At 39.3% G+C, this 25,356-nt stretch overlaps 1 protein-coding gene across 1 annotated transcript in view; it reads right to left on the reverse strand.

Moving 5' to 3' along the window:
* Positions 1-6: 6 nt before the first annotated feature.
* Positions 7-25,356, reverse strand: part of HSD17B7 (hydroxysteroid (17-beta) dehydrogenase 7) — a 29,883-nt gene continuing 4,533 nt past the window's right edge. Inside the window, exons 4-9 of the mRNA XM_010854665.1 lie at positions 22,139-22,253; positions 16,177-16,371; positions 12,454-12,558; positions 11,663-11,719; positions 6,140-6,238; positions 7-958 (exon numbers count right to left, since the gene is read on the reverse strand). Coding sequence (XP_010852967.1) covers positions 857-958; positions 6,140-6,238; positions 11,663-11,719; positions 12,454-12,558; positions 16,177-16,371; positions 22,139-22,253 — 673 coding nt within the window. The 3' untranslated portion in view covers positions 7-856. The remainder of the gene's footprint in view (positions 959-6,139; positions 6,239-11,662; positions 11,720-12,453; positions 12,559-16,176; positions 16,372-22,138; positions 22,254-25,356) is intronic.

Consider the following 25,356-nt stretch of genomic DNA (forward strand, 5'->3'; position numbering starts at 1 on the left):
TAACTCATTAAAAATATTACTCTAATATTCCAGATGTTGGTTGAAACACCTAGGCATTTTAGCATTTTGTCTCGACATCATGCAAACTAGTCCTAACCACTTTCGACCACTACTAAGAGACATTCCACCAGTAATTATTCAATTGAAAAATCTGAGTAAATTCATTGAAACAATTTGAGTAAATCATTTTTGGTGCAGGATTACATCTGCTAAAATATGTCATGAAAACAAGTTGGTCAGTAATAAATTTGTAAACTGTGGTGAAGGTCAGGCCCACTATTAACATGGACTATCTCAATATCAATAAAAGATACTTTGAAAATACAGGGAAAATAATTCAAGTGGCCCAAATACATATACTTTTGTTACTATGATGATTAATTACATGGGCATCTGTATTAGGATTTTTAAATGCGGCATGTGGAGGAAGAAATAAGGTACAAGACCTAGGAAAATTACTTGTGAAGAACAAGGCTAAGACTGCTACTCAGAGAATGAGTAGTACGTCCTCCTTCTGGGGCAGGTGCAAAGGAGAATCAGTATGTGTCTGTGTCATAATTATTCAAGTCAATACCTCATCCCATGAAATAGAGCTCGTGCTCTTGTTAGCAGAGCAAACAGGTACTCAGTTGGGTGACTCTAGCTCGACTCTGATGTGACATCATTCTTAAAGACTGATAAAATAACAGACATTCTTTTCTCACATGCACACACAAACATAATCGTAGAGGTGATTCTGCAATGAAGAGACCACCAGAAATCACTTTTTACCACAAATGCACATGGTCCAACTCAGGAGAAACCCACACACTCCAGAACCCACAAAAGGCACAGTATGTTTCAGAGAGCATCATTTTCAGTTCTGGTTATTGGTTTTTTGAATGGTGACCCTAATCTCCTTTTCAAGTTTCAGTAGCTTTTGGTAAAATTTTTCAGCAGTGTCTTCATCTAGGTCCATCTGGAAAAGAAGCGAGATAGGCATGACTAGAAAGGAAAAATAAACAGTATTTGAATAAAAGGATTCCATTTAAATAACAGGTAAGAGAATCCAAAAAAGGCCCAGAAGGAAAGCTGTGGTGGAAGCCATGTGGGGAATGTTAGGAATCTCAACATTTTGTTTTTAATTACAACTGATACTTACCTCCTAGTAAGTAACTTCTTCAATAAAAGAGCTCTGATCTTAGCTGAACTCACTGCCCTGCAGATGAAAGACTAAGTCTCCAGCCTTCACTGAAGCTAATGGTACCATGGACTAAATTCTGGCCAATGAGATATAAGTGGAAGTGTGCGGTACTACCCAGGACTCTCTTTAAAGGTAATGAGGCACCCCTTTCTTTCTCCCTTCTTCACACTGCTCTCCTGAACCATAAGGATGAGGACCATACCTCAGGGATGGCAGAGGGAACCTGGATACCTGACAATCTGCCAAGCTGCCAGGCTAGCCCAAAGCTGCCATTCTCCAAACTGCTTTACATGCAAGAAATATTAGCTTTTATCTTGTTTTATCCACTTTACTTTACATTCTTGTTTTATGTAGAAAATTAATTTTAACTGATACATTGTATGCAAAGCAAACTTCCAGCCCCCAAAGCTAAAAGGCTACAAATTAAAGAAAACTTTAAAACCTTTTGGAAAAACATTTACATTCAATCATGTTAGCATTTTTTTCATGTTGTAACTGGAAGAGGAATTACAGCTCTCTTTAATTCAACCCAATCTTTAAACAGCAGAAAGCTGACTTACTAAAATTAATCGAAGGTTAAAAACAGTCTGCGATGCATTTCCAAGAAATGCTAATACAGTCCTTTGGTTTACGGAATTAAACATTTTATCCCCTTGGTAAATCAGCCACTCCTTTGACATCAATAGATGTAAATTCAAACAAATTCTGAGGACCTGAAAGTAAGCTTATTTGTTTACAATAGAGTTCCCAAGACGGCTTCCCAGGTGGTACTAGTGGTAAAGAACATGCCTGCCAATGCAGAAGACGCAAGAGATGCTGGTTCGATCCCTGGGTCAGGAAGATCCCCTGGAGAAGGAAATGGCAACCCACTCCAGTATTCCTGCCTGGAGAATCCCATGGGCAGAGGAGCCTGGCAGGCTACAGTCCATGGGGTCTCAAAGAGTTGGACATGACTGAAGCAACAGAGCACATAGCACAGAGTTCCCAAAGAATTTCTTGGGATGTTGTTATGCATTCTTAAATTTTAAAAGGAAACGAAAACATCATACAGTCAAGAGCAACTTAGAAACAGCAGGATGAAACATGTCAGGCGTATTTCCTAACTGTATCAACTTCTCAAAGCCTTTGCTAGCATAATGTGCCTAGTGCGGGTCTCTGAAAGAGGGGGGATATAATATGAAGCATTTCTCAGACTTACTTGGATGACAAATTGCTTTTTGCAAATCTTAAGGAACTAGTATCTCACAGAATATAGTTTGGAATACACTGGAGGTTCTTAGGTTCATTTTCAGTAAACATATACTATGGGAAGTGGAGAGCATGGTTCCCTTTAGAACTCAAGCTACTGACATATAGACAAGGTCACTGTCAATTATGACTCTGCCTTAGCTAACTTATTTGCTTCAATCCAATTTTCCAGCAAATTTGGAAAACTCAACTGTGGCCACAGGACTGGAAAAGGTCAGTTTTCATCCCAATCCCAAAGAAAGGCAATGCCAAAGAATGTTCAAATTGTGCACAATTGCACTCATCTTACACACTAGCAAAGTAATGCTCAAAATTCTCCAAGGCAGGTTTCAACAGTGTGTGAAACGTGAACCTTCAGATGTTCAAGCTGGTTTTAGAAAAGGCAGAGGAACCAGAGATCAAATTGTCAACATCCACTGGATCATCGAAAAAGCAAGCGGGTTCCAGAAAAACATCTAGTTCTGCTTTATTGACTATGCCAAACAAAGGCTTTAACTGTGTGGATCACAACAAACTGTGGAAAATTCTTAAAAAGATGGAAATACCAGACAACCTGACCTGCCTCCTGAGAAATCTGTATGCAGGTCAAGAAGCAACAGTTAGAACTGGACATGGAACAATAGATTGGTTCCAAATAGAAAAAGGAGTATGTCAAGGCTGTATATTGTCACCATGCTTATTTAACTTATATGCAGAGTACATCATGAGAAATGCCAGACTGGATGAAGCACAAACCGGAATCAAAATTGCCAGGAGAAATATAAGTAACCTCAGATATGCAGATGATACCACCCTTATGGCAGAAAGCGAAGAAGGACTAAAGAGCCTCTTGATGAAAGTGAAAGAGGAGTGAAAAAGTTGGCTTAAAACTCAACGTTGGAAGTAAGCCAGAAAGAAAAACACCAATACAGTATACTAACACATATATATGGAATTTAGAAAGATGGTAACAATAACCCTGTATGCGAGAGAGCAAAAGAGACACAGATGTATAGAACAGTCTTTGGACTCTGGGAGAGGGAGAGAGTGGGATGATTTGGGAGAATGGCATTGAAACATGTATAATATCATGTATGAAATGAATCACCAGTCCAGGTTCGATGCATGATACTGAATGCTTGGGACTGGTGCACTGAGACGGCTCAGAAGGATGGTACAGGGAGGGAGGTGGGAAGGGGGTTCAGGATGGGGAACACATGTATACCCGTGGTGGATTCATGTTGATGTATGGCAAAACAAATACAATATTGTAAAGTAATTAGCCTCCAATTAAAATAAATAAATTTATATTAAAAAAAAAAACCTCAACATTGAGAAAATTAGATCATGGCATCTGGCCCCATCACTTTGTGTCAAATAGATGGAGAAACAATGGAAACAGTGACAGACTTTATTTTCTTGGGTTCCAAAATCACTGCAGATGGTGACTGCAGCCATGAAATTAAAAGACGCTTGCTCCTTGAAAGAAAAGGTATGACCAACATAGACAGCATATTAAAAAGCAGAGACATTACTTTGCCAACAAAGGTCCATCTAGTCAAAGCTTTGGTTTTTCCAATAGTCATGTATGGATGTGAGAGTTGGACTATAAAGAAAGCTGAGCACCAAAGAACTGATGCCTTTGAACTGTGGTATTGGAGAAGACTCTTGAGAGTCCCTTGGACTGCAAGGAGATCAAACCATCCATCCTAAAGGAAATCAGTGCTGAATATTCATTGGAAAGACTGATGCTAAAGCTGAAACTCTGAAACTTTGACCACCTGATGTGAAGAACTGACACATTTGAAAAGATTCTGATGCTGAGAATGATTGAAGGCAGGAGGAGAAGGGAATGACAGAGGATGAGATGGTTGGATAGCATCACCAACTCAATGGACATGAGTTTGAGTAAGCGCTGGAAGTTGATGATGGACAGGGAAGCCTGGCATACTGCAGTCCATGGGGTTGCAAAGAGCTGGACACGACTGAGTGACTGAACTGAACTGAATTTTATTTTATGCCATTGCCTCCTCACAATAAGCTAGGCAGTGAAAAATGGGAGGCTGAAATAAACCTTACTCATGACAACAATATAACAATTGATCCTTATGGGGTCACAATAATTTTTTTCATTTTCTACTATGTAAATATGTTTAATTTCATTTTAGATAACAGGGTCTACAAAACACAGCACCCATTTCTCCAAACTAGGTCCCCTGCCTCTTCAAATACCGAACTATTAAAGCTAATAATTGTCATAAGTGGAACACAAAGGGAAGCTAACTTCACTTAGTAAGATGCTTTATATTTCATTCAACTTGTATCACATTTCTTGAGCACGTGCCATGTGCAAGGGAACTTGCAAGGAAGGCAGGTGTGATCCCCCTCTTCACAGAGCTTACCCTTGGAGCAAAGAGCCCACTGCTGTATGAGTTCTACCCAGAACTGGCATTCAGTTCAGTTCAGTTCAGTCACTCAGTAGTGTCTGACTCTTTGCGACCCCATGAATCATAGCACGCCAGGCTTCCCTGTCCATCACCAACTCCCGGAGCTCACTCAAACTCATCAATTCGGTGATGCCATCCAGCCACCTCATCCTCTGGCGTCCCCTTCTCCTCCTTCCCCCAATCCCTCCCAGCATCAGAGTCTTTTCCAATGAGTCAACTCTTCACATGAGGTGGCCAAAGTACTGGAGTTTCAGCTTTAGCATCATTCCTTCCAAAGAAATCCCAGGGCTGATCTCCTTCAGAATGGACTGGCTGGATCTCCTTGCAGTCCAAGGGACTCTCAAGAGTCTTCTCCAACACCACAATTCAAAAGCATCAATTCTTCGGCACTCGGCTTTCTTCACAGTCCAACTCTCACGTTCATACATGACTGCTGGAAAAACCACAGCCTTGACTAGATGGACCTTTGTTGGCAAAGTAATGTCTCTGCCTTTTTATATGCTATCTAGGTTGGTCATAACTTTCCTTCCAAAGAGTAAGCATCTTTTAATTTCATGGCTGCAATCACCATCTACAGTGATTTTGGAGCCCCAAAAAATAAAGTCTGACCCTCTTTCCACTGTTTCCCCATCTATTTCCCATAAGTGATGGGACCAGATGCCATGATCTTAGTTTTCTGAACGTTGAGTTTTAAGCCAACCTTTTCATTTTCCTCTTTCACTTTCATCAAGAGGCTTTTTAGTTCCTCTTCACTTTCTGCCATAAGGGTGGTGTCATCTGCGTATCTGAGGTTATTGATATTTCTCCCTGCAGTCTTGATTCCAGCTTGTGCTTCTTCCAGCCCAGCATTTCTCATGATGTACTCTGCATATAAGTTAAATACGCAGGGTGACAATATACAGCCTTGATGTACTCCTTTTCCTATTTCGAACGAGTCTGTTGTTCCATGTCCAGTTCTAACTTGCTTCCTGACCTTCATAGGAGGTCAAAAAAATCTAGCATGGAAGCACCTGACTCGATGTAAAAGGTCACATAAAAGCTGAGATCTTAAGAATAAATCGTAGTAATGAATCAGAAAAAAGACAGATAAGAGCAGTTGAGGTGTAGAAAAGGTGTGTCAAGCTGAAAGGCAGGAAAAAGCAGAAAGAAATGAAAATAGGCCAGTGTGATGGCAGAGAGGGGAGACCCACAGAAGAGAAGCTGGACAGCTGGCAGCATGGTTGGGAACCCAGGGACCAGCCCACCATCAACCTCTTCAATGAAACAAAGCAAAGAGAGTCACCTTTTTGGACGTCACATAATTGCTTCCAAAGCCAGTGGTGGCACTCAGATATTTCACCAGAGGATTGAGAGACTCGGGCTTTTGGTGGAAAAGCCAGACCTGGAAAGGAAGAGGGTGTCAATGACTCTTCTCTTCTGCCCAAAGTGAGTGAGGCTGGAGGGGATTTTTAATCAGCACTTCAGAGAGCCCCAAACAAATTCTGACAACCCTCCTGAATAGCATCAGCTAATTGTGATGCTGGCATGAACCACAACTATAATTTATAGGAAGAAAGTAGAACAGCCCGCTTAATAGTATCCTTTGAAAATTTTTATAAAGTTCCCATATTTAACTGACTTTTCCCTTAATCTTCAAATTAAAGCTCAGGACATGTGAACTGGAGCTCACTCCGAGAGGATACTCAGCTGACACCACAGCAAAGTACAGGTCACTGATGTAATATTTAGTTTTATTAATAGATGACTATGTACATGTACAACAATCAAAAGATGTACATGGTAGTCAAAACTCTTCCTCCCTTTCAGTTTTCTAGCCACCCAGTTCTCTCTGGAAGCAAGCACTCATGTTAGTATTCTGTATATTCTTCCAAAGAAAATGTATTTGGTTAAAAAAACAAATACATCCATTTCTCTTAGGCAAATGGAAGCAAAATATACACTATTCCACGCTTTACATTTTTCACTTGAACAACAGGCCTTGTAGATACTTTCAAACCAGTACATGAAAATTTCAGTCTCTTTCAAAGTCGCAACCTTCTATGGATGTGCCATAATTTACATAAAGTTTCCAACTGATACAGAGGTTTTTGCCAAGTTTTGCTATTACAAACATCACTGTGATGAATGATGACTAAATTATTCTATGTAAGTTTGAAGATATCTTATTTATCTTATCTAAGATAAGATATTTATCTTATTTAATACCAAAGATGGCATTGCTAGGTTTAAAGGTATGCGTATTTATCATATTGCATAATATTGCCAAAGAGCCCTTGACAGAGGCTGTATCAGTCTACTCTCTGCAGCAGTGTGGCAGAGTGCTCATTTCCCTACGCCCCTGCCAATATAGCATCAATATATTAAACTTTCTAATCTTTGCTAATCAGAGGTGAAAGTTTTTCATTATAGTTTTAATTTGCATTTCTCTTCATATAAGATTAGGCATTTCTTCATATGATTACAAGTTTCAAAACTCTGTTCACGTCCTCTGCCCATTGTTCCAATAGGTTGTTTTCCTTGATTTGTTGACGTTCCTTTAACAATTAAGAAAATTTAGTAATTTTAGTCAATTACTAGTAAATTTAGTAAATTTTAGTAAAATTCAGTAAGTAATTTCCAGTTAATCAAAATTGTAGTTTTGATTTGCATTTCTCTGATAATGAGCGATGTTGAGCATCTTTTCATGTGTTTGTTATCCATCTGTATGTCTCCTTTGGAGAAATGTCTGTTTAGGTCTTTTTCCCACTTTTTGATTGGGTTGTTTGTTTTCCTGGTATTGAGTTGTATGAGCTGCTTGTATATTTTGGAAATTAACCCTTTGCCAGTTGTTTCATTTGCTATTATTTTCTCCCACTCTGAGGGGTGTATTTTCACCTTGCTTACAGTTTCCTTTGCTGTGCAAAAGCTTTTAAGTTTAATCAGGTCCCACTTGTTTGCTTTTGTTTTTATTTCCATTACTCTAGGAGGCAGGTCATAGAGGATCTTGCTTTGATTTATGTCATCGAGTGTTCTGCCTGTTTTCCTCTATGGGTTTTATAGTTTCTGGTCCTACATTTAGGTCTTTAATCCATTTTGAGATTATCTTTGTGTATGGTGTTAGGAAGTGTTCTAATTTCATTCTTTGACATGTAGCTGTCCAGTCTTCCCAGCACCATGTACTGAAGAGGCTGTCTTTGCCCCCTTGTATATTCTTGCCTCCTTTGTCAAAAATAAGGTACCCACTGGGTTTATTTCTGGGCTTTCTATCTTGTTCCGTTGGTCTATATTTCTGTTTTTGTGCCAGTACCATACTGTCTTGATGACTGTAGCTTTGTAGTATAATATGAAGTCAGGAAGGTTGATTCCTCCAGCTCCATTTTTCTTTCTCAAGACTGCTTTGGCTATTCAGGGTCTTCTGTGTTTCCATATGAGTTGTGAAATTTTTTGTTCTAGTTCTGTGAAAAATGCCACTGGTAATTTGATAGGGATCACATTGAATCTGTAGGTCGCATTTGGTAGTATAGTCATTTTCACAATATTGCTTCTTCCTACCCAGGAACATGGAATATCTCTTCATCTGTTTATGTCATTTTTGATTTCTTTCATCAGTATCTTATGATTTTCACCAGCTAGAATGGCCATCATCAAAAAAGTCTACAGACAATAAATGTTGGAGAGGGTGTGGAGAAAAAGGGAATGCTCTTGCACTGTTGGTGAGAATGTAAATTGATACAGCCACTAAGGAAGACGGTATGGAGGTTCCTTAAAAAACTAAGAATAAAACCACCATATGACCCAGCAATCCCACTCCTAAGCATTTACCCTGAGGAAACCCTGAGGAGGAAAAAGACACATGTATCCCATTGTTCACTGCAGCACTATTTGCAATAGCTAGAACATGGAAGCAACCTAGATGCTCAACAACAAATGAATGGATAAAGAAGCTGTAGTACATATACACATGGAATATTACTCAGACATAAACAGGAATGCATTTGAGTCAGTTCTGATGAGGTGGATGAACCTAGAAACTATTATACACACTGAAGTGAGTCAGAAAGAGAAAGATAAATATCATATTCTAATGCACATATACAGAATCTAGAAAAATGGTTCTGAAGAATTTATTTACAGGGCAGCAATAAAGAAACAGACATAGAGAATAGATTTATGGACACAGAGGGAAGGAGAGGGTTTGATGTATGGAAAGAGTTACATGGAAACTTATATTACCATATGTAAAATAGATAGCCAATGGGGATTTGCTGTATGACTCAGGAAACTAAAACAGGGGCTCTGTATCAACCTAGAGGGGTGGGATGGGGAGGAAGATGGGAGGCAGGTTCAAAAGGGAGGGGATATATGTATACCTATTGCTGATTCATGCTTGACAGAAAACAACAAAATTCTGTAAAGCAATTATCCTTCAATAAAAAAAACTTTTTAAAAAGCAAGTGCTTTGTAAGTGTAGGTGAAAGAGGGGCACATATTTTGTTCTTTGCTTACACGAGGCCTCAAAATCTTTTTTTTTCCATATTTTATTGTATTTTTTATTGAAACATAATGGTTTTAAAATAGTGTGTTAGTTTCTGCTGTACAATGAAGTGAGAAGTTAATCAGCTATATGCTTATCAAGTTCTAATGCTTTAGTTAAACTCCAAAAACTTTTTTGTACTGTTTTGTTTTTAACAGGATTTTATAATGTGAGCCAAGCATTTTATGGGAATGACCAATGCATAAAATAAAATAAACTATATAGTCTTATCTTTGTGATAAAAAAAAAAGAAAAGAAAATTTAACCTTTATCTATGTTATGGGTAGCAGGTATTTTTCTTCCATTTTGTGGCAAATCTTTTGAGTATCTATATAGTGAGAATTTTAGTCATGTATTTTTTTTTAATTTATTTAATCAAATTTTTCAGTTTTCTAGAGTTCCTGGGAATAGTTAAGCCTCTGCACTCTTAAATTATTTTAAAATGTCCCCATATTTTTTCCAAGTAACTATACATTCTTACTTTTATACATAAATCTTATAGTTTACCTAGAATTTTATTTGACTATAAAGTATGTAGAAAAGATCCTATTCTATTTTTTGGCAGCATTTGTTGAATAAACCATCTTTACCCTCACTGATTTTCTGCATCATTATAATATATCAAACACCTATATGCTTTGGGCCTATCCTAAACTTTCTATTTTATTCCATTGAGCTGTCAGTTCACATGCCAACACTACATTATTTTCATTAAGATGGTTTTCTTTAAAATCTTACATGCTGAAATACACAAAATCCTTTACAATAAGCCTTCTCTCATTTACTCCCGTAATTCCTATTTTACAGCTAATAATAAAAGGCTTAGGCAAGTAAAAAATGTGCCCAAGAGTTCACAGTCAGAAACAGGAGAACTGGAATTTGAACAGAATTACTATAATTCTACAGTCCACATTCCTAACTACTGTATTCTAGGCCACTCAAGCTCAGCCCATTTAAGGAGATAAAATTTATTCAACCAAAGGTTGAAGAGATTCTTGCTACACATGTGATGTGCTCAAACCCTCATCTGTATCTGCAGCATATACAATCATCACTAAGTGGTAATGACATCCTACTCATCCACGCTGAAGGAAATTACACCAGGTCACAGACTTTTTGAACGTGACTCTGGGAGCATGCCACTCATCTTATTAAATTCAACCTATTCTTCAGAGCCCAAATAAGCCTGACTCAGTAAGTAGAGCCTTGCTCCAACTGGTCCAGCCCCATGGTGATCCTCCTTTCTGATCATTCCTAGAGTACTTGCCACTAGATGATAGAATGTCTTATTTTCTTGTCTATTTTCTCAATTCACTCTTTTTTTCAAACATGACTCTAAGCTCCTTAGCAACTGGAGATTCTGAATTTTAACTATTCCTACTCCTCTGACACAATATATACTTGACCTCTAGATTTGCCTTTCAGTGTCGTAAATGTATGGAAGGAGTAACCCCTAAATGATCATTCATTATTCTAAATGGCTGGACAAATATATTAAGAAATAAGTAATAGTGATAGGCTCTCAGGTTTCCAAAATACAAAGCAAAAACCCTGAAGGAGCTAAGTGGAGTGAGGGAAACACACACATAGAACTGACTTTTAATACAGTGGAATTTCAACCAGATGGTATAAAGCACAGAGGACAAATACATTTCATCTTGTATGACAATTCTCATCCACTGGTAGGGAATGTCTTTGGGGCCTTCAGTTGAAAAATATTCAGAGACATCATTTATGTACAACAGAACAGAGTATTATGATCCATTAGTAATGTCTGCCATTGATGAAGAAACACATGCGGTCCATCTGCATGAGTGACTTAAGGAAACAAACTGGTTTTCTAATCAAGTTAATAACTCAATTCTCTATTATTAATACAGGAGAAGAGAATCTTCATATTGGGAAATGGAGTTGGGCTTTGTCGCCTCTACTCTTGACCCATGAAACACACCTTCGCCGTGGGAAATCTCACACTGACTGCCCAGCCAACATCTTGCTTTGCCTGCCCCGACAGTACTCCATGCTCCGCTCTCCTCTGGCTGCTCATGTCTCTTGCTTCTACAGAAGCACTGAGCCCAGAACCATGGTACTCAGTGCCAGAAAACATACTGAACTTTCAAAGTTCACTCCTAACGACCAGCATTTCACCTTATGATTCACCTTAGTCCTAAACAGGTCCTTGCTTATACAGAGTCTGTTCTCATCTTTTCTGTTAAGATTGTTTCTAACCCAGTGAACTTACAGTCTACATCTGTGAAGTGAATACAACATGTTAAAACTCTAGTAACATACCAGTGCTTCTGTTCCATTGTGAGGTGTCAACGTGAAAGCGTTTGCAAAAAAGCGTAACTGAGAAAAAGAAAACAGTAGTCATTCTGTGGTGGTCTAGAGTCACAAAAGCATTATCCATTTAAATGTTAAAAAAAGACACACTGCATTTCTTATTATAGAGTATTTTTTCAGTTTCAGAAAATAAATTGAAACAAGAAATAATTTCCATCATTTAATCCCCATTACTCCAAGTCAACCACTTTTAACATGAAGGCATATGTCCTTGTCATCTTTTTCCCATGCCTGCCATAAACAGGATACTTCTTCCTGAGCTCTACAAGGGAAGGACATTTCCTGAAAGCAGCATTTTCTAATGAGTGCTGGAGGGATGCTCAAAATACAAACAAAACAAACAAGCAAAAACATGACACTGTGATCATACAATGCACAATCATACCCTCCTTGGGAAATTTTAATGCAAGTGACTATATTAAAAGCTCAGAGAAATCCAGTTTGATATCACTTAACGCAGGTTTCTCAAAATTATATAATCATAGAACTCCTGGGCTATATGGTGCGTGATCAAAGAAACATTCCCTTAACAAACAGTGCTCACTAAGATGGAGGTACAGTGGGAGTATCAGGCAGTATGAAGCAGAGATTACATGGTAACATCAAAACTTTTGAGTGAAATGGAATTCTGCCACCTTCCAGTTCAATTACTTAAAGCACTTCCCAACCCTTAATCACATCTTTTTGGTTCCAACTTGAACAGCTTAAGTAAATCAAGAGAAGAAGCATGTATCACTTACCAGCCATATGATTGGCATGATTAACATCCACACAAAGTGAGGTAGAATTCCATATGTCAAATTGGTTAGCATCGTACCTGGGCACACTACACTGGAATACAGACCCTGGGGGCACAGAGAGGGGTAGCAGTTCATTTTAATTCAATACACATTGAGCCTGCCTCTATGTCAGTTAATAAAGGAGAAACACAAATGAGCCAGGAAGCCAGGGCGCCAAGGCTTGATGCTCTAAGCTGTCCTTGTAGCTGGGTAGACCGTTTTAATTTAAGAATCCCGTACTGAAAACCCACTATGAGAGGCACTTGATAAGTCTTTTATTCTCAAGTAACTCAGAGAACAAAGAGTAACCAAGCTTGAAGCTGGATGAGAAAAGCAGGACTGATTATCTGTGTTTTCCATGGCTTAACTGAAGATCAGTTGACCAATCAAAATGAGCAGTGAGAGATAAGAGAGCCATACAAAGAAAGTCTTTGCCTGAAAGAAGTTTCTACTCTAGTAAATACAGACAGCTAAACCTCAAGTGTGTCTCTGTTTCCTGCAGGAACACAAGGCCTAGGGCTCTAGCTCGAGGCACCGGAGAGGTGGGTGTGATTCCACAAAGACCTCCTCTAACTGAGGATCTCTAAATCAGGTTCTTAGCCCTGGACTCATCATTTTAGAAAGACCTGTTTTATAAAAAGAGCCCCAGTTAACACATGGCACATATTAATAATAGAAAGGTCTGTAGTAATCCTTAGAACACTGGGATTTGTTTTACTAGCTTACTCGGTTTAATTTTCACATTTCACCTTATTTTGATATTGACTATTTTAATTCATGGGCTTCCCTTCTGGCTCAGCTGGTAAAGAATCTGCCTGCAATGTGGGAGACCTGGGTTCTATCCCTGGGTTGGGAAGATCCCCTGGAGAAGGGAAAGGCTACCCACTCCAGGATTTCAGCCTGGAGAATGCCATGCACTGTATAGTCCATGGAGTTGCAAACACGAAGTCAGTTGGACACAACTGACTTTTACTTTCACTCTCACTTTAATTCATATTTTTATTACTTTAACTTTTTTTTTCCTTTTAAACAAAAATAGAAAGTACCAGGATACCACAGTCAGTTCAGGGGACAGAAAGCACCCTGAGTATCAGAAGCTAGAAGGCTGGCTTCCTTTATTCACTGCTGCAGGGCCTGGCGGTGCCTGACGTGGATAATTTAGACCTAAGAATCCCCTTGACTGACCAGCAGTCCTCTGAAAAAAGTCAGGAACTTTACAGACCAAAAATTCTTCCCAAATATTTTGCCCCAAAGATAGCTAAGGAGAATTTCTTAATCTGGGAACTAGCCAGGGACAGTTAGGACCTATTCAGCCCTAAATGAAGACATCTGTGAACTAAAATCCAGGGCTTTCAACACACACGACTTTCTGACATTGAGCAACAAAAGAAACAAGCAAGGAGGCCATCTTACCTAAACTGAAGTCCCTTCACACATTTGATCTGAAGGAATGAGCGTGACGACCCTGAGTATTTCTCAAGGCTGTGTGACAGGAGGAGTCATTCATGGACAGGTAAAGTCTATCAGGCAGCCTATGCTGCTGCTGCTAAATCGCTTCAGTCATGTCTGACTCTGTGCGACCCCATAGACGGCAGCCCACCAGGCTGCCCCGTCCCTGGGATTCTCCAGGCAAGAACACTGGAGTGGGTTGCCATTTCCTTCTCCAATGCATGAAAGTGAAAAGTGAAAGTGAAGTCGCTCAGTCGTGTCCGACTCTTCACGACCCCACGGACCGCAGCCTACCAGGCTCCTGCGTCCATGGGATTTTCTAGGCAAAACTACTGGAGTGGGGTGCCATTGCCTTCTCCCAGGCAGCCTGTAGGGATCCAACATTTCCAGTCATACAAGTCTTCGAAGGGAGGTAGTTCTTTCTTAGCTACTTCTTTCTTCATAAAAGCCAAGGTACAACCATCATGAGCTACAAACCAATCACACAGATTTTAAAGGAGCTGGCAGCATTAGCTAAATTTTTTTTTTTTTTTTAAAGATGAAATCCCAAAACTTGACAATTGAGACAAGCAAAATTTCAGAGCTTTTTATGAAAAAAGAAGCTAAATCCACTCTGACCTTATCCCTAAAAGGGAGTTTCCAGAGGACAAGCAGTTGTGACAAGTTTTTAAACATCCCAAGAAATCTCAGGAGGAGGCTCACATGTGGACCAACACACTGAGCCTGAATAATAACAATAATAACAACAGCCAACAAACAAACACATAAGCACACACATGAACAGATGCAGACCACATGACCAGACACCTACAGCCATGAGCACATAACCACACATAGTCACCTTCATACACATGTTCACAAACATACAAAACCCACACATGTGCACATGGCTAGGCATACTCACGCATGTATGCATGCACATAGTACACATATGTACAGATACATACACATACACAGGCACATTCTAACACAAAGCATTGTTGTCAGTGCTTCATACCACTCCAATCACTCAATCCTCCCAGCAAATCTATGAGGCAAACACTATTATTAACCCTGTTTCTCAGATGAGGAAACTGGAAGTACAAAGACATTAAATAATCTGTCCGAGGTGACAGAGCCAGAATTCAAAAGCAGTTCTAGAGAATGTGCTCATAGCTTCTACTTTTATACCATCCTCTTCACTAAGAGGTTTAATCCTAAGAGCCAGTTCTCAGAAGTGAGAATTCCAGCTGATGAAGGTCTCCATTCCAGAATCAACCAGATCTAAACCATTACATAAGGTTTAGACTGCTGTATCTAATGGATGATCAAAAACAGCCCCTTAAGGGCAAATAGTTTCTGCACTGCCTTTTATTTCTCCTTCCTCCTCAATTTTCAGCCTGGGTCAGTACCCTAAAAATGGTCAGCTTTTGTAAATATTGTCGGAGTTAAATTTCTCCCCAGTTCCATATTCAAAAAACACAGTCAAAGCAAGCAAAGGAAAATGCCCACAGGAGAGACTGGAGATTTCCAGTTAAAATTTTGGACCTGGGCAAGAGAAACATACAAAAAAGCACTAAGTTCCAGACCACAGAGGCCACAGAAGCCAGCATGTCTGACAAGGGTTGTTCTCTAAATCCAGTCCTCAAAAGACAGACCTCTGCAGCCTCACCAGAGATCCTCACTCTCCAAGGGCTTTCTAACTGCCGGCTGTCCTGTAACACTGGATATAACACTGGAGGCAGCACGGCTTGATGGGAAAAGTCCAAGCTTGAAGTTAAGACAGCCTTGAGCTCAGCTCTGAGCTCTACCCTTTACTGACTGTGTGACTTCTGGGTAAATGACTTTAATAAGGACTCCAAACTTTAGTGTCCTCCTATGAAAATAGGAATACTCAGACCCACCTCACGGTGACGGGAAAGGTATTAAGTGACACATACGGCAAATGCTTAACAGGAGCTACTGATATTGTTAGTAGTGTCATTCTGTTATATAAATTATAGCTCCAGAGGAGCTACAGACTGGTAAATGAACCCCCATATACCTACAAGTCTGGAGCTCATTATCTCTGCTCTAAAACTTCCTGTACATCAACTGCCACTCTTTGTCATGTCTTACCTTGTCCTCACAGCAATTCTGCTCAAGAAACAATATTTCATCTTCACACTACAATAGGGAGCCAGCCATTTTACTAAGCAATCAGTGCTCGTTCAGCAAACACTGCCCTGCCATCTCCATATTGCTGAGACAGGCTACCTGATGGTTGAAGTGTCTGTTCAAAGCCACACTCAGAAGGTCAATCGCGTATTTGGAAGAGCTGTAGGGCTCCTGGCCTTTGCTGTGCTGGACATCCTCAAAGCTGAAATTAGATTTCTTTGCATTGCGAGATGATGTCCAAATGAGCTGAGATGGACTCTCACTGTGACACAGGAGAGATTCTAGTTCCTGAATCTGAATGAGGAATAAAAGAAACAAAAAAAAAAGTATCAAAATATACCAAGGGATTACAAGATAACAATTTTGAAACCAATATAAATGTACACTAGAATTGAACAGGTGTGTCATTGGTAGAGTGGGCCACAAGTAAGCAAGAGAAGGAGTTTAGACTGATCCATGTGGTAAGGGATTAGAGTCAGAGACATCAGTGTGAACTCATGTTTACCTTAATAAAGATTCAGATGTTACATACAAAATATTTATAGATATTTATATATAAATGGGTTAGCATGCACATAGATATTTCCTTGAATTCCAGAAAAACATCTACATCTGTTTCGTCAATTACGCTACAGCCTTTGACTGTGTGAATCATAACAAACTGTGGAAAGCTCTTAAAGAGATGGGAACACCAGACCATCTTACCTATCTCCTGAGAAATCTGTATGTGGGTCAAGAAGCAACAGTTAGAACCCCGTATGGAACAACCGATTAGTTCAAGTTTGAGAAAGGAGTATGACAGGGCTGTCTGCTGTCACCCTGTTTGCTTAACCTATGTGCTGGGCATATCATGAGAAATGTCAGGCTGGATGAGTTACAAGCTGGAATCAAGATAGGAGGGAGAAACAGCAACAACTTCAGATATGCGGATGATACCACTCTAATGGCAGAAAGCAAAGCAGAACTAAAGAGACTCTTGACGAGGGTGAAGGAGGAGAGTGAAAGAGCCGGCTTAAAACTCAATATTAAAAACACTAAGATCATGGCATCCAGCCCATTACTTCATGGCAAATTGAAGGGGAAATGGTGGAAGCAGTGACAGATATCCTCTTCCTGGGCTCTAAAATCACTGTGGAAGGTGACTGCAACCATGAAATCAGAAGACGGTTGCTTCTTGGCAGGAAAGCTATGACAAAGCTAGACAGTATATTGAAAAGCAGAGACATTACTCTCCAAAAAGGTCTGTATAGTCAAGGTGATGGTCTTCCCAGTAGTCACATATGGTTGTGAGAACTGGACCATAAAGAACACAGAATGCCAAAGAATTGATGCCTTCAAACTGTGGTGCTGGAGAAGACTCCTGAGAATCCCTTGGACGGCAAGAATATTATACTAGTCAAATCTTAAGGAAAGTCAACCCTGAATATTCCTTGGAAGGACTGATGCTGAAGCTGAAGCTCCAGCATTTTTGTCCTCTGATGTAAACAGCCAACTCACTGGAATAGTCCCTAATGCTGGCAAAGATGGAGGGCAGAAAGAGAAGAGGGCATCAGAGGATGAGATGGCTGGATGGCATCACAGATAAAATGGACATGAACTTGGGCAAGCTTTGGGAGACGGTGAGGGACAGGGAGGCCTGGTGTGCTACAGTTCCATGGGGCCACAGAGAGTCAGACATGACTGGGAGACTGAACAAAACCAAGATATGTCCTTGCTCTGTGAGCTGAGAGGGCCTACAAGCACATGCTATCTCAACAGCAAGGAGCACCAGATCTTGGTTTCTAATACCATCCTCCAATAAAAGGAAACAGATCTCCTCAGAGAAATGTCTGATTCTGAGACTGGGATAGGAAATATATAACGTGAGTCTTAAACATCATGTGGTGTCAGGAAGGACATGCACAAAACAAAACCCGAAAGCCACAGTGATGAGGCTATGTCAAAGATATAGAAGTACCACAGGAAAGAAAGCCTAGAAGTAAACCCACGCACCTACGGTCAAATGATCTACAAGGGAGGGAAGCACATAGCATGAAAAGAAGGTCTCTTCAATAGCTGACATGGGGAACACTGGACAGCTACATGCAAGTGAATGAAATGAAAACATCCTCTAATACCACATTCAAAAATAAACTCAAAATGGATGAAAGATCTAAATGTAAGACCAGATACTATAAAACTCCTGTAGGAAAACGTAGGCAGAACACTCTTTGACATAAATCATAACAATATCTTTTGGGATATGCCTCCTAGAGTAATGAAAATAAAAACAAAGCTAAACAAATGGGATCTAGTTAAACTTAAAAGCATCTGCACAGCAAAGGAAACTATAAGTAAAACAATAAATTGAAAAAATAAATATAAAAAAATACAACCTACAGAATGGGAGAAAATACTTACAAACAATGCAACCCATAAGGGATTAATCCCAAAATACACAAACAGCTTATTCAGCTCAATATCCAAAAACAAACAACCCCATCAAAATATGGGTAGACGATCTAGACATTTCTCCAAAGATACACACATGGCCAAAAGGCACATGAAAAGATTTTTAACATCAGTCATTATTAGAGAAATGCTAATCAAAACTATTAATACAATGAGGTATCACCTCACACCAGTCTACAAATAACAAATGCTGGAATGGGTACAGAGAAAAAGGAAACCTCTTAAACTGCTGATGGGAATATAAATTGGTACAGCCACTATGGAGAACAGTATGACAGAGCTCTATTAAAAACAGAGCTATCAAAACATACTTCAAAAAGACACGTTCACCATGATGCACATTGCTGCACCATTTCCAATAGCCAAGACATGGAAACCACCTAAATGCCCACCGATAGATGAGTGGATAAAGATGTGGTGTGTGCATACACACAAGCACACATATCACTCAGCCATAAAATGAACAAAATAACGCCATCTGCAGCAACGTGGATGAACCTAGAGATTATCATACTAAGTGAAGTCAGAGAAACACAAATACATGATATCACTTATATGTGAAATCTAGAAAAGAGTGACACAAAAGGATTTACTTACAAAATAGAAGTAGACTCACAGACATAGAAAACAAATTTGCAGTTACCCAAGGGTAAAGGTGGGGGGGACACACTACTATATATAAAATAAGATAACCAACAAGGACTATATAGCACAGAGAAGTATACTTAATATTTTGTAATAACCTATACAGGAAAAGAATCTGAAAAAGAAGATATGTGTGTATATAGATATACATATGCATGTATATATAACTTAATCATTTTTCTGTACCCCTGAAATTAACAAACATTGTAAATCAACTATACTTCCATAAAAGTTTTTGAAAAAGATATAAAAGTTCCAACTGAAAGAGGTCCAATGGCCCAAGCTAAAATCATTCGAGTAAGAAAATAATGTTTATAATTCAAAGGAGAAAATGCATATCCATGAATCTGCATGGATGTCACAAATGCCTTTATTCAGCTTTACTAAGGAATAATAGGCCAATAAATAAGTGGCTGAATAAAGAATTAAGTGGAGGAGAACAGACATATCTCCCTTGCAGAAAAACTCCAAATAATTCATATAGCTTCTCCATGGTTAAGAAGGCCAAGCACCACCAAGTGTGAGCTGCACAAAGTAACTCTCTTCCACAAGACTACTAAGGGAGAAAGAAGCAACTTGACAAAGGAAAAAACCTGACAACTACTACTTCAGGTCAGCGGATCAAAGAGAACGTCAACACTGATAAGACACACTGACAGGATGTGACGACACTGGCACTCTATCTCTGTGGCCTTCCTTTCAAAAACACATTTTCTCAAATCTAGTCATGAGGAAAACAGACACATCCCAATAAGGAACCATGTACAGAACACCTGAGCAGTAATCCCCAAACTGCCAGGGTTATCAAAAACAAGGAAAGTGTGAGAAATTATCACGACCAAGAAGAGCTTAAGGAGATTTGACTTCTAAATGTAATGTGAGATTTAACTACTAAATGGGATGCTAGAACTGAAAAAGGATATCACACAAAATTGAATAAATCTGAATAAAGTATGGAGTTTCATTAATAGAAATATATCAACATTGGTTCACTAACTGTGACAATCTACCAAACTATGTAGGATGTTAATAGTAGAGGAAACTGGGACTTCCCTGGTGGTCCAGTGGTTAATACTCCAAGCTTCTAACGCAAGGGGGTGCAGGCTCAAGCCCAGGTGGGGGAACTAAAATCTCACACGCAGCATGATGCAGCCAAAAGATAATAATAATAGAGGAAACTAGGCCTAGAGTATGCAGAAAATCTCTCTGCAATAATTCTGTAAATCTAGAGCTATCCTAAAATTAGAATTTTATTAAAGAAATATCTAGGAATGCTTGCAGATCTGCAATGAATATTTACATCAAATCAAGAGAATCCATGAACATGAGATTAACTCAGTTATCTGGTTCCACAATGTATACTGCACTGTACCTGGAACTTTACAGAAATTATCTCTAGTCTTCTAACTATCTCTAGTCTTCTTCTAATGATCTAACAAAATTTTGATCATTTATAATCAAACTGGGGATGGAACCATTCACATAACACATTTATACCTGGACCTAGAATCCAAGTTTGTGTTCCACAAAGTGGTAAGATTCCTAAAAATAATTTGGAGAGAGTAGAAGGCATCATAAGCCTTCCTGTTATTTTATTTGATAAATCAATCCCCAAACCCCTGCTGTTAGGCCTACATACATAAGGATACACAATGTTAAGTCATGTCACCAGGACACCTGTGATAATTGTGCCTTTGGTCACAACTCTCCTCTGCCATTCCCCCAAACTGGATTACCCCAAAATACTAGATTTCCTTAACAACTTGATGTTTTAAACAGTAGATTCATCAAAAAGTTGACAGACTATTAATACTAACATTAACTTACTCTCTATCATTGCCAACTAATTTAATAACTCAAAAAGAGGGCAAAGAATGAGAGGATTATAAAAACATAAGATATATTAGATGAATCTCTGAAGAGTTATAAAACATGATCAAATATTAATTCAATCCTATCCTGACTATATTTTAACTTTTATCATTGAAAAAGCAATACCACATTGTGTTTTAAGTGCTAAAGGATCTAGAATGTACATGAATCTCACACTCACTTCTGATATTCTGGTACCCCAGTTCAAAGGGGTTCCCAATTTCATTTGTATCATTTGTGTGTTTGTTTATACAAATGAGGCCACACTATACATAGCACAACCAGCTGTTTCTTCTCAATAATAAAATACTAATGGCTATCCCATCTAAGTGCAAAAGATCTTTTCTTTTAGTGGTTTCACAATATTCCAATGTTTATGTACATCTTAAGTTATTATATTTATATTTACAGCTAGCCCTCAAGGAGGTCCAATTATGAGGGAAATTATATTTAAGGTGAAAAAAAATTGATCATAAATCTAAAAGTGTCAGAGATACAAATTCTATGCATCAGAAAGAGTTCTTCTAATACCAAAGAATTAAAAGCAACTGGCAACAGAGCTGGGCATTACTTAATCTAGGTAGTAAAGCTGTCTTATGAGACTAAATGTGAGGCAAGAACACAGAACAACTTAGGCAATTTGCACATCCCTTGCTTAGCTTTATATGCATGCCTGGAATTGTAACACATCAGTTTGGATGCTTAAGAAATCACATCAAGACAGTAAAAGATTAAAGTACTGTCTAATAGTGTCTTGTCTGTTACCCCATCCTATCTAATGACAAGCCCAGTTTCAAAGACCATGTAGAACAGGACTTGTGCACTTCCTCAGTTCTGTTCATTGTTTCTAAAAGCGCTTGTGTGTTCATATTTTACTTTCCGCTCTCTGAAGTTGATGTCCAAAGGAAAAAATACACCAGCAGGCTGCTTCAGGGAAGCAATGTTTTCAAAGAGTCATCACCCCATTTAAACACTCAAAGATGAAATGCCGGCCATAAACTAATGAGCTTAACAACACAGCACTGGACATATCTGCAAACGTGTTTAGGATCGCAGCACTAAGTGTTGCTTACGAAGCCTAAAACCTTTTTACCAGGATAAAGTGGCCAAAGACATTGGTTTCAAACACCTCCTGGAGCCCATCAGGGGTTATCTTGTCATTCTGGGTCAGCAGTCCTTCAGCTGTGGAGAACATATGAATCACTTTTCTGAAACAGCAGAAGACAATGGTATGACATTTTAAAGCTTCTTTAACTGAAGATAGTAAAGAGATACCCCTCCTGCCTTCCCTGACCCCCCAACTTTTCCTTGCTTCTGTAATAACAGGAACAGAAATACTTATTTCTCAGAGTGGGTTATTTTGAGCACTAAATCAAATGCAAAAATGCTTTCTTGCACCCAGTTCAACCTATATACTTATAGTCCATACAACCAACAGGAACCTGAGCCTCTCAAAACCCTGCTGCAAAAACTCTCTTCCCTTCATTCCAAATCAAGCTATTAGGTTGGTGAAAAAGTAATTGTGGTTTCAGACTGTGAATTTTAAATCATTATAATTAGGCTCAAACACAGCTTTATTAACCAAAATAGGAACCATTACAATCAACACATTTTTGCCAATGAGAAATAAGTTTGTTTATTCCTGAAGCATAAAAATACATGCTTCAGGATTCCACAAACTCTTGGAAGGCATTTTTCTGCTTCCTGCAGGTTGTGGAAGCATTTTCTCTGCAACAAGTTGTCAAGATGCTTGAAGAAATCATAGTCAGATGGCAAGAGATCAGGTGAATATGGTGGATAAGGCAAAACTTTATATAGCCCAATTCATTCAACTTTTGAAGCACTGGATGTGCAACGTGTGGTCGTGGAGAAGAACTGGGCTCCCTCTCTTGACTAAAGCAGCTACAGGCATTGCAGTTTTCGATGCATCTCATTGATTTGGTGAACCTACTTCTCAGATGTAATGGTTTTGCCAGGACTCAGAAAGCTGTAGTGGATCAGAATGGCAGCACACCACCAAACAGTGACCACGACACTTTTTGGGGTGCAAGTTTGGCTTAGGGAGTGCTTTGGAGCTTCTTCTTGGTCCAAACACTGAGCTGGTTGTCACCAGTTACTTCTTCTTGGTCCAAACACTTCGAGCTGGTTGTTGTCAGTTGTCATACACAGTTCACTTTTTAGTGCACATTACAATCTGACTGAGAAGTGGTTCATTGTTTTTGCATAGAATAAGAGAAGATGACACTTCAAAATGACGATTTTTTTTATTTGCAGTCAGCTCATGAGGCTCCCACTTATCAAGCTTTTTCACCTTTCTGATCTGCTTCAAATGCCAAACTACCATAGAATGGTCAACACTGAGTTCTTCAGCAACTTCTCATGCAGTTGTAAGAGGATCAGCTTCAGTGATTGTTCTCAGTTGGTCACTGTCATCTGACCATTGGCCACTGAGTTCCCCATCTTCAAGGATCTCGTCTTCTTTGCAAAACTTCTCAAACAAGCACTGCACTGTATGTTTGTTAGCAGTTCCTGGGCCAAATGTGTTGTTGGTCTAAGCTGTCTCCACTGCCTTATGAACAATTTTGAACTCAAATAGGAAAATCACTTGAATTTTCTTTTTGTCTAACATCATTTCCTAGTCTAAAAAAAATATAAAATACACAGGAAGTAATAAGTCATTAGCAAAAAACAAAGTGAGAAATGTGCATTAAAACAATGTATAACATAACCACATTTATTTAAGAATGTATTCCAATATCAGATAGCAAATTTCAACCATGCAAAACCACAATACTTTTGCACCAACCTAATACAAATCAACTGCCCTGGGGGAATAAGAGTCATGCCAAGAAGAAAAAGTCTTCCCCTGCACACTGATGTCTAACTGCTGAACAAAGTAACAAAGTGAAGCAGGCTTTTTTATCATAGGGAATTCCTGAGGCATTGAATACAGGAAGACAGTGATTTGCTGTGAGATCAATGTAATAGGTCAAGACCAGCATGTGATTTTGTGTGTAGGAGTGTGTGTGTGTTGAATGGCAGAAAAGTAAAACAAAAGTAGCAGTATAGGAAGTAGCATGAAGTAAGAGTAACATCTATTTATGAATAAGTATGGATGTGCTCAGTTGCTCAGTTGTGTCTGGCTCTTTGCCACCCCGTGGATTATAGCATGCCAGGTTCCTCTGTCCATTGAATTTTCCAGGCAAGAATACGGGAATGGATTGGTTGCCATTTCCTTCTCCAGGGACTCCCTGACCCAGGGATCGAACCCACGTCTCCTGGAAGGCAGGTTCTTTACCACTGTGCCACCTGGGAAATCCATGAATAAGTACACTGGGTCACAAAAAAGATTTATTTCTTATTGTACTACTACTAATAGTAGTAGTACTGTAGGTTGTAGTTAAACATTTTTGGAAGCCACTAATGTGTATTGACTATGTGGATCACAATAAACTGTGGAAAATTCTGAAAGAGATGGGAATACCAGAGCACCTGACCTGCCTCTTGAGAAACCTGTATGCAGGTCAGGAAGCAACAGTTAGAACTGGACATGGAACAGACTGGTTCCAAATAGGAAAAGGAGTACGTCAAGGCTGTATTTTGTCACCCTGCTTATTTAACTTATATGCAGAGTACATCATGAGAAACGCTGGGCTGGAAGAAACACAAGCTGGAATCAAGATTGCCGGGAGAAATATCAGTAACCTCAGATATGCAGATGACACCACCCTTATGGCAGAAAGTGAAGAGGAACTAAAAAGCCTCTTGATGAAAATGAAAGTGGAGAGTGAAAAAGTTGGCTTAAAGCTCAACATTCAGAAAATGAAGATCATGGCATCTGGTCCCATTACTTCATGGGAAATAGATGGGGAGACAGTGGAAACAGTGTCAGACTTTATTTTGGGGGGCTCCAAAATCACTGCAGATGGTGACTGCAGCCATGAAATTAAAAGACGCTTACTCCTTGGGAGAAAAGTTATGACCAACCTAGATAGCATATTGAAAAGCAGAGACATTACTTTGCCAACAAAGGTCTGTCTAGTCAAGGCTATGGTTTTCCCAGTAGTCACGTATGGATGTGAGAGTTGGACTGTGAAGAAAGCTGAGCACCGAAGAATTGATGCTTTTGAACTGTGGTGTTGGAGAAGACTCTTGAGAGTCCCTTGGACTGCAAGAAGATCCAACCAGTCCATTCTGAAGGAGATCAGCCCTGGGATTTCTTTGGAAGGAATGATGCTAAAGCTGAAACTCCAGTACTTTGGCCACCTCATGCGAAGAGTTGACTCATTGGAAAAGACCTGCTGCTGGGAG

Source organism: Bison bison, unplaced genomic scaffold (genome assembly GCF_000754665.1).
Source record: "Bison bison bison isolate TAMUID 2011002044 unplaced genomic scaffold, Bison_UMD1.0 scf7180017864346, whole genome shotgun sequence".
NCBI lineage: Eukaryota > Metazoa > Chordata > Mammalia > Artiodactyla > Bovidae > Bison > Bison bison.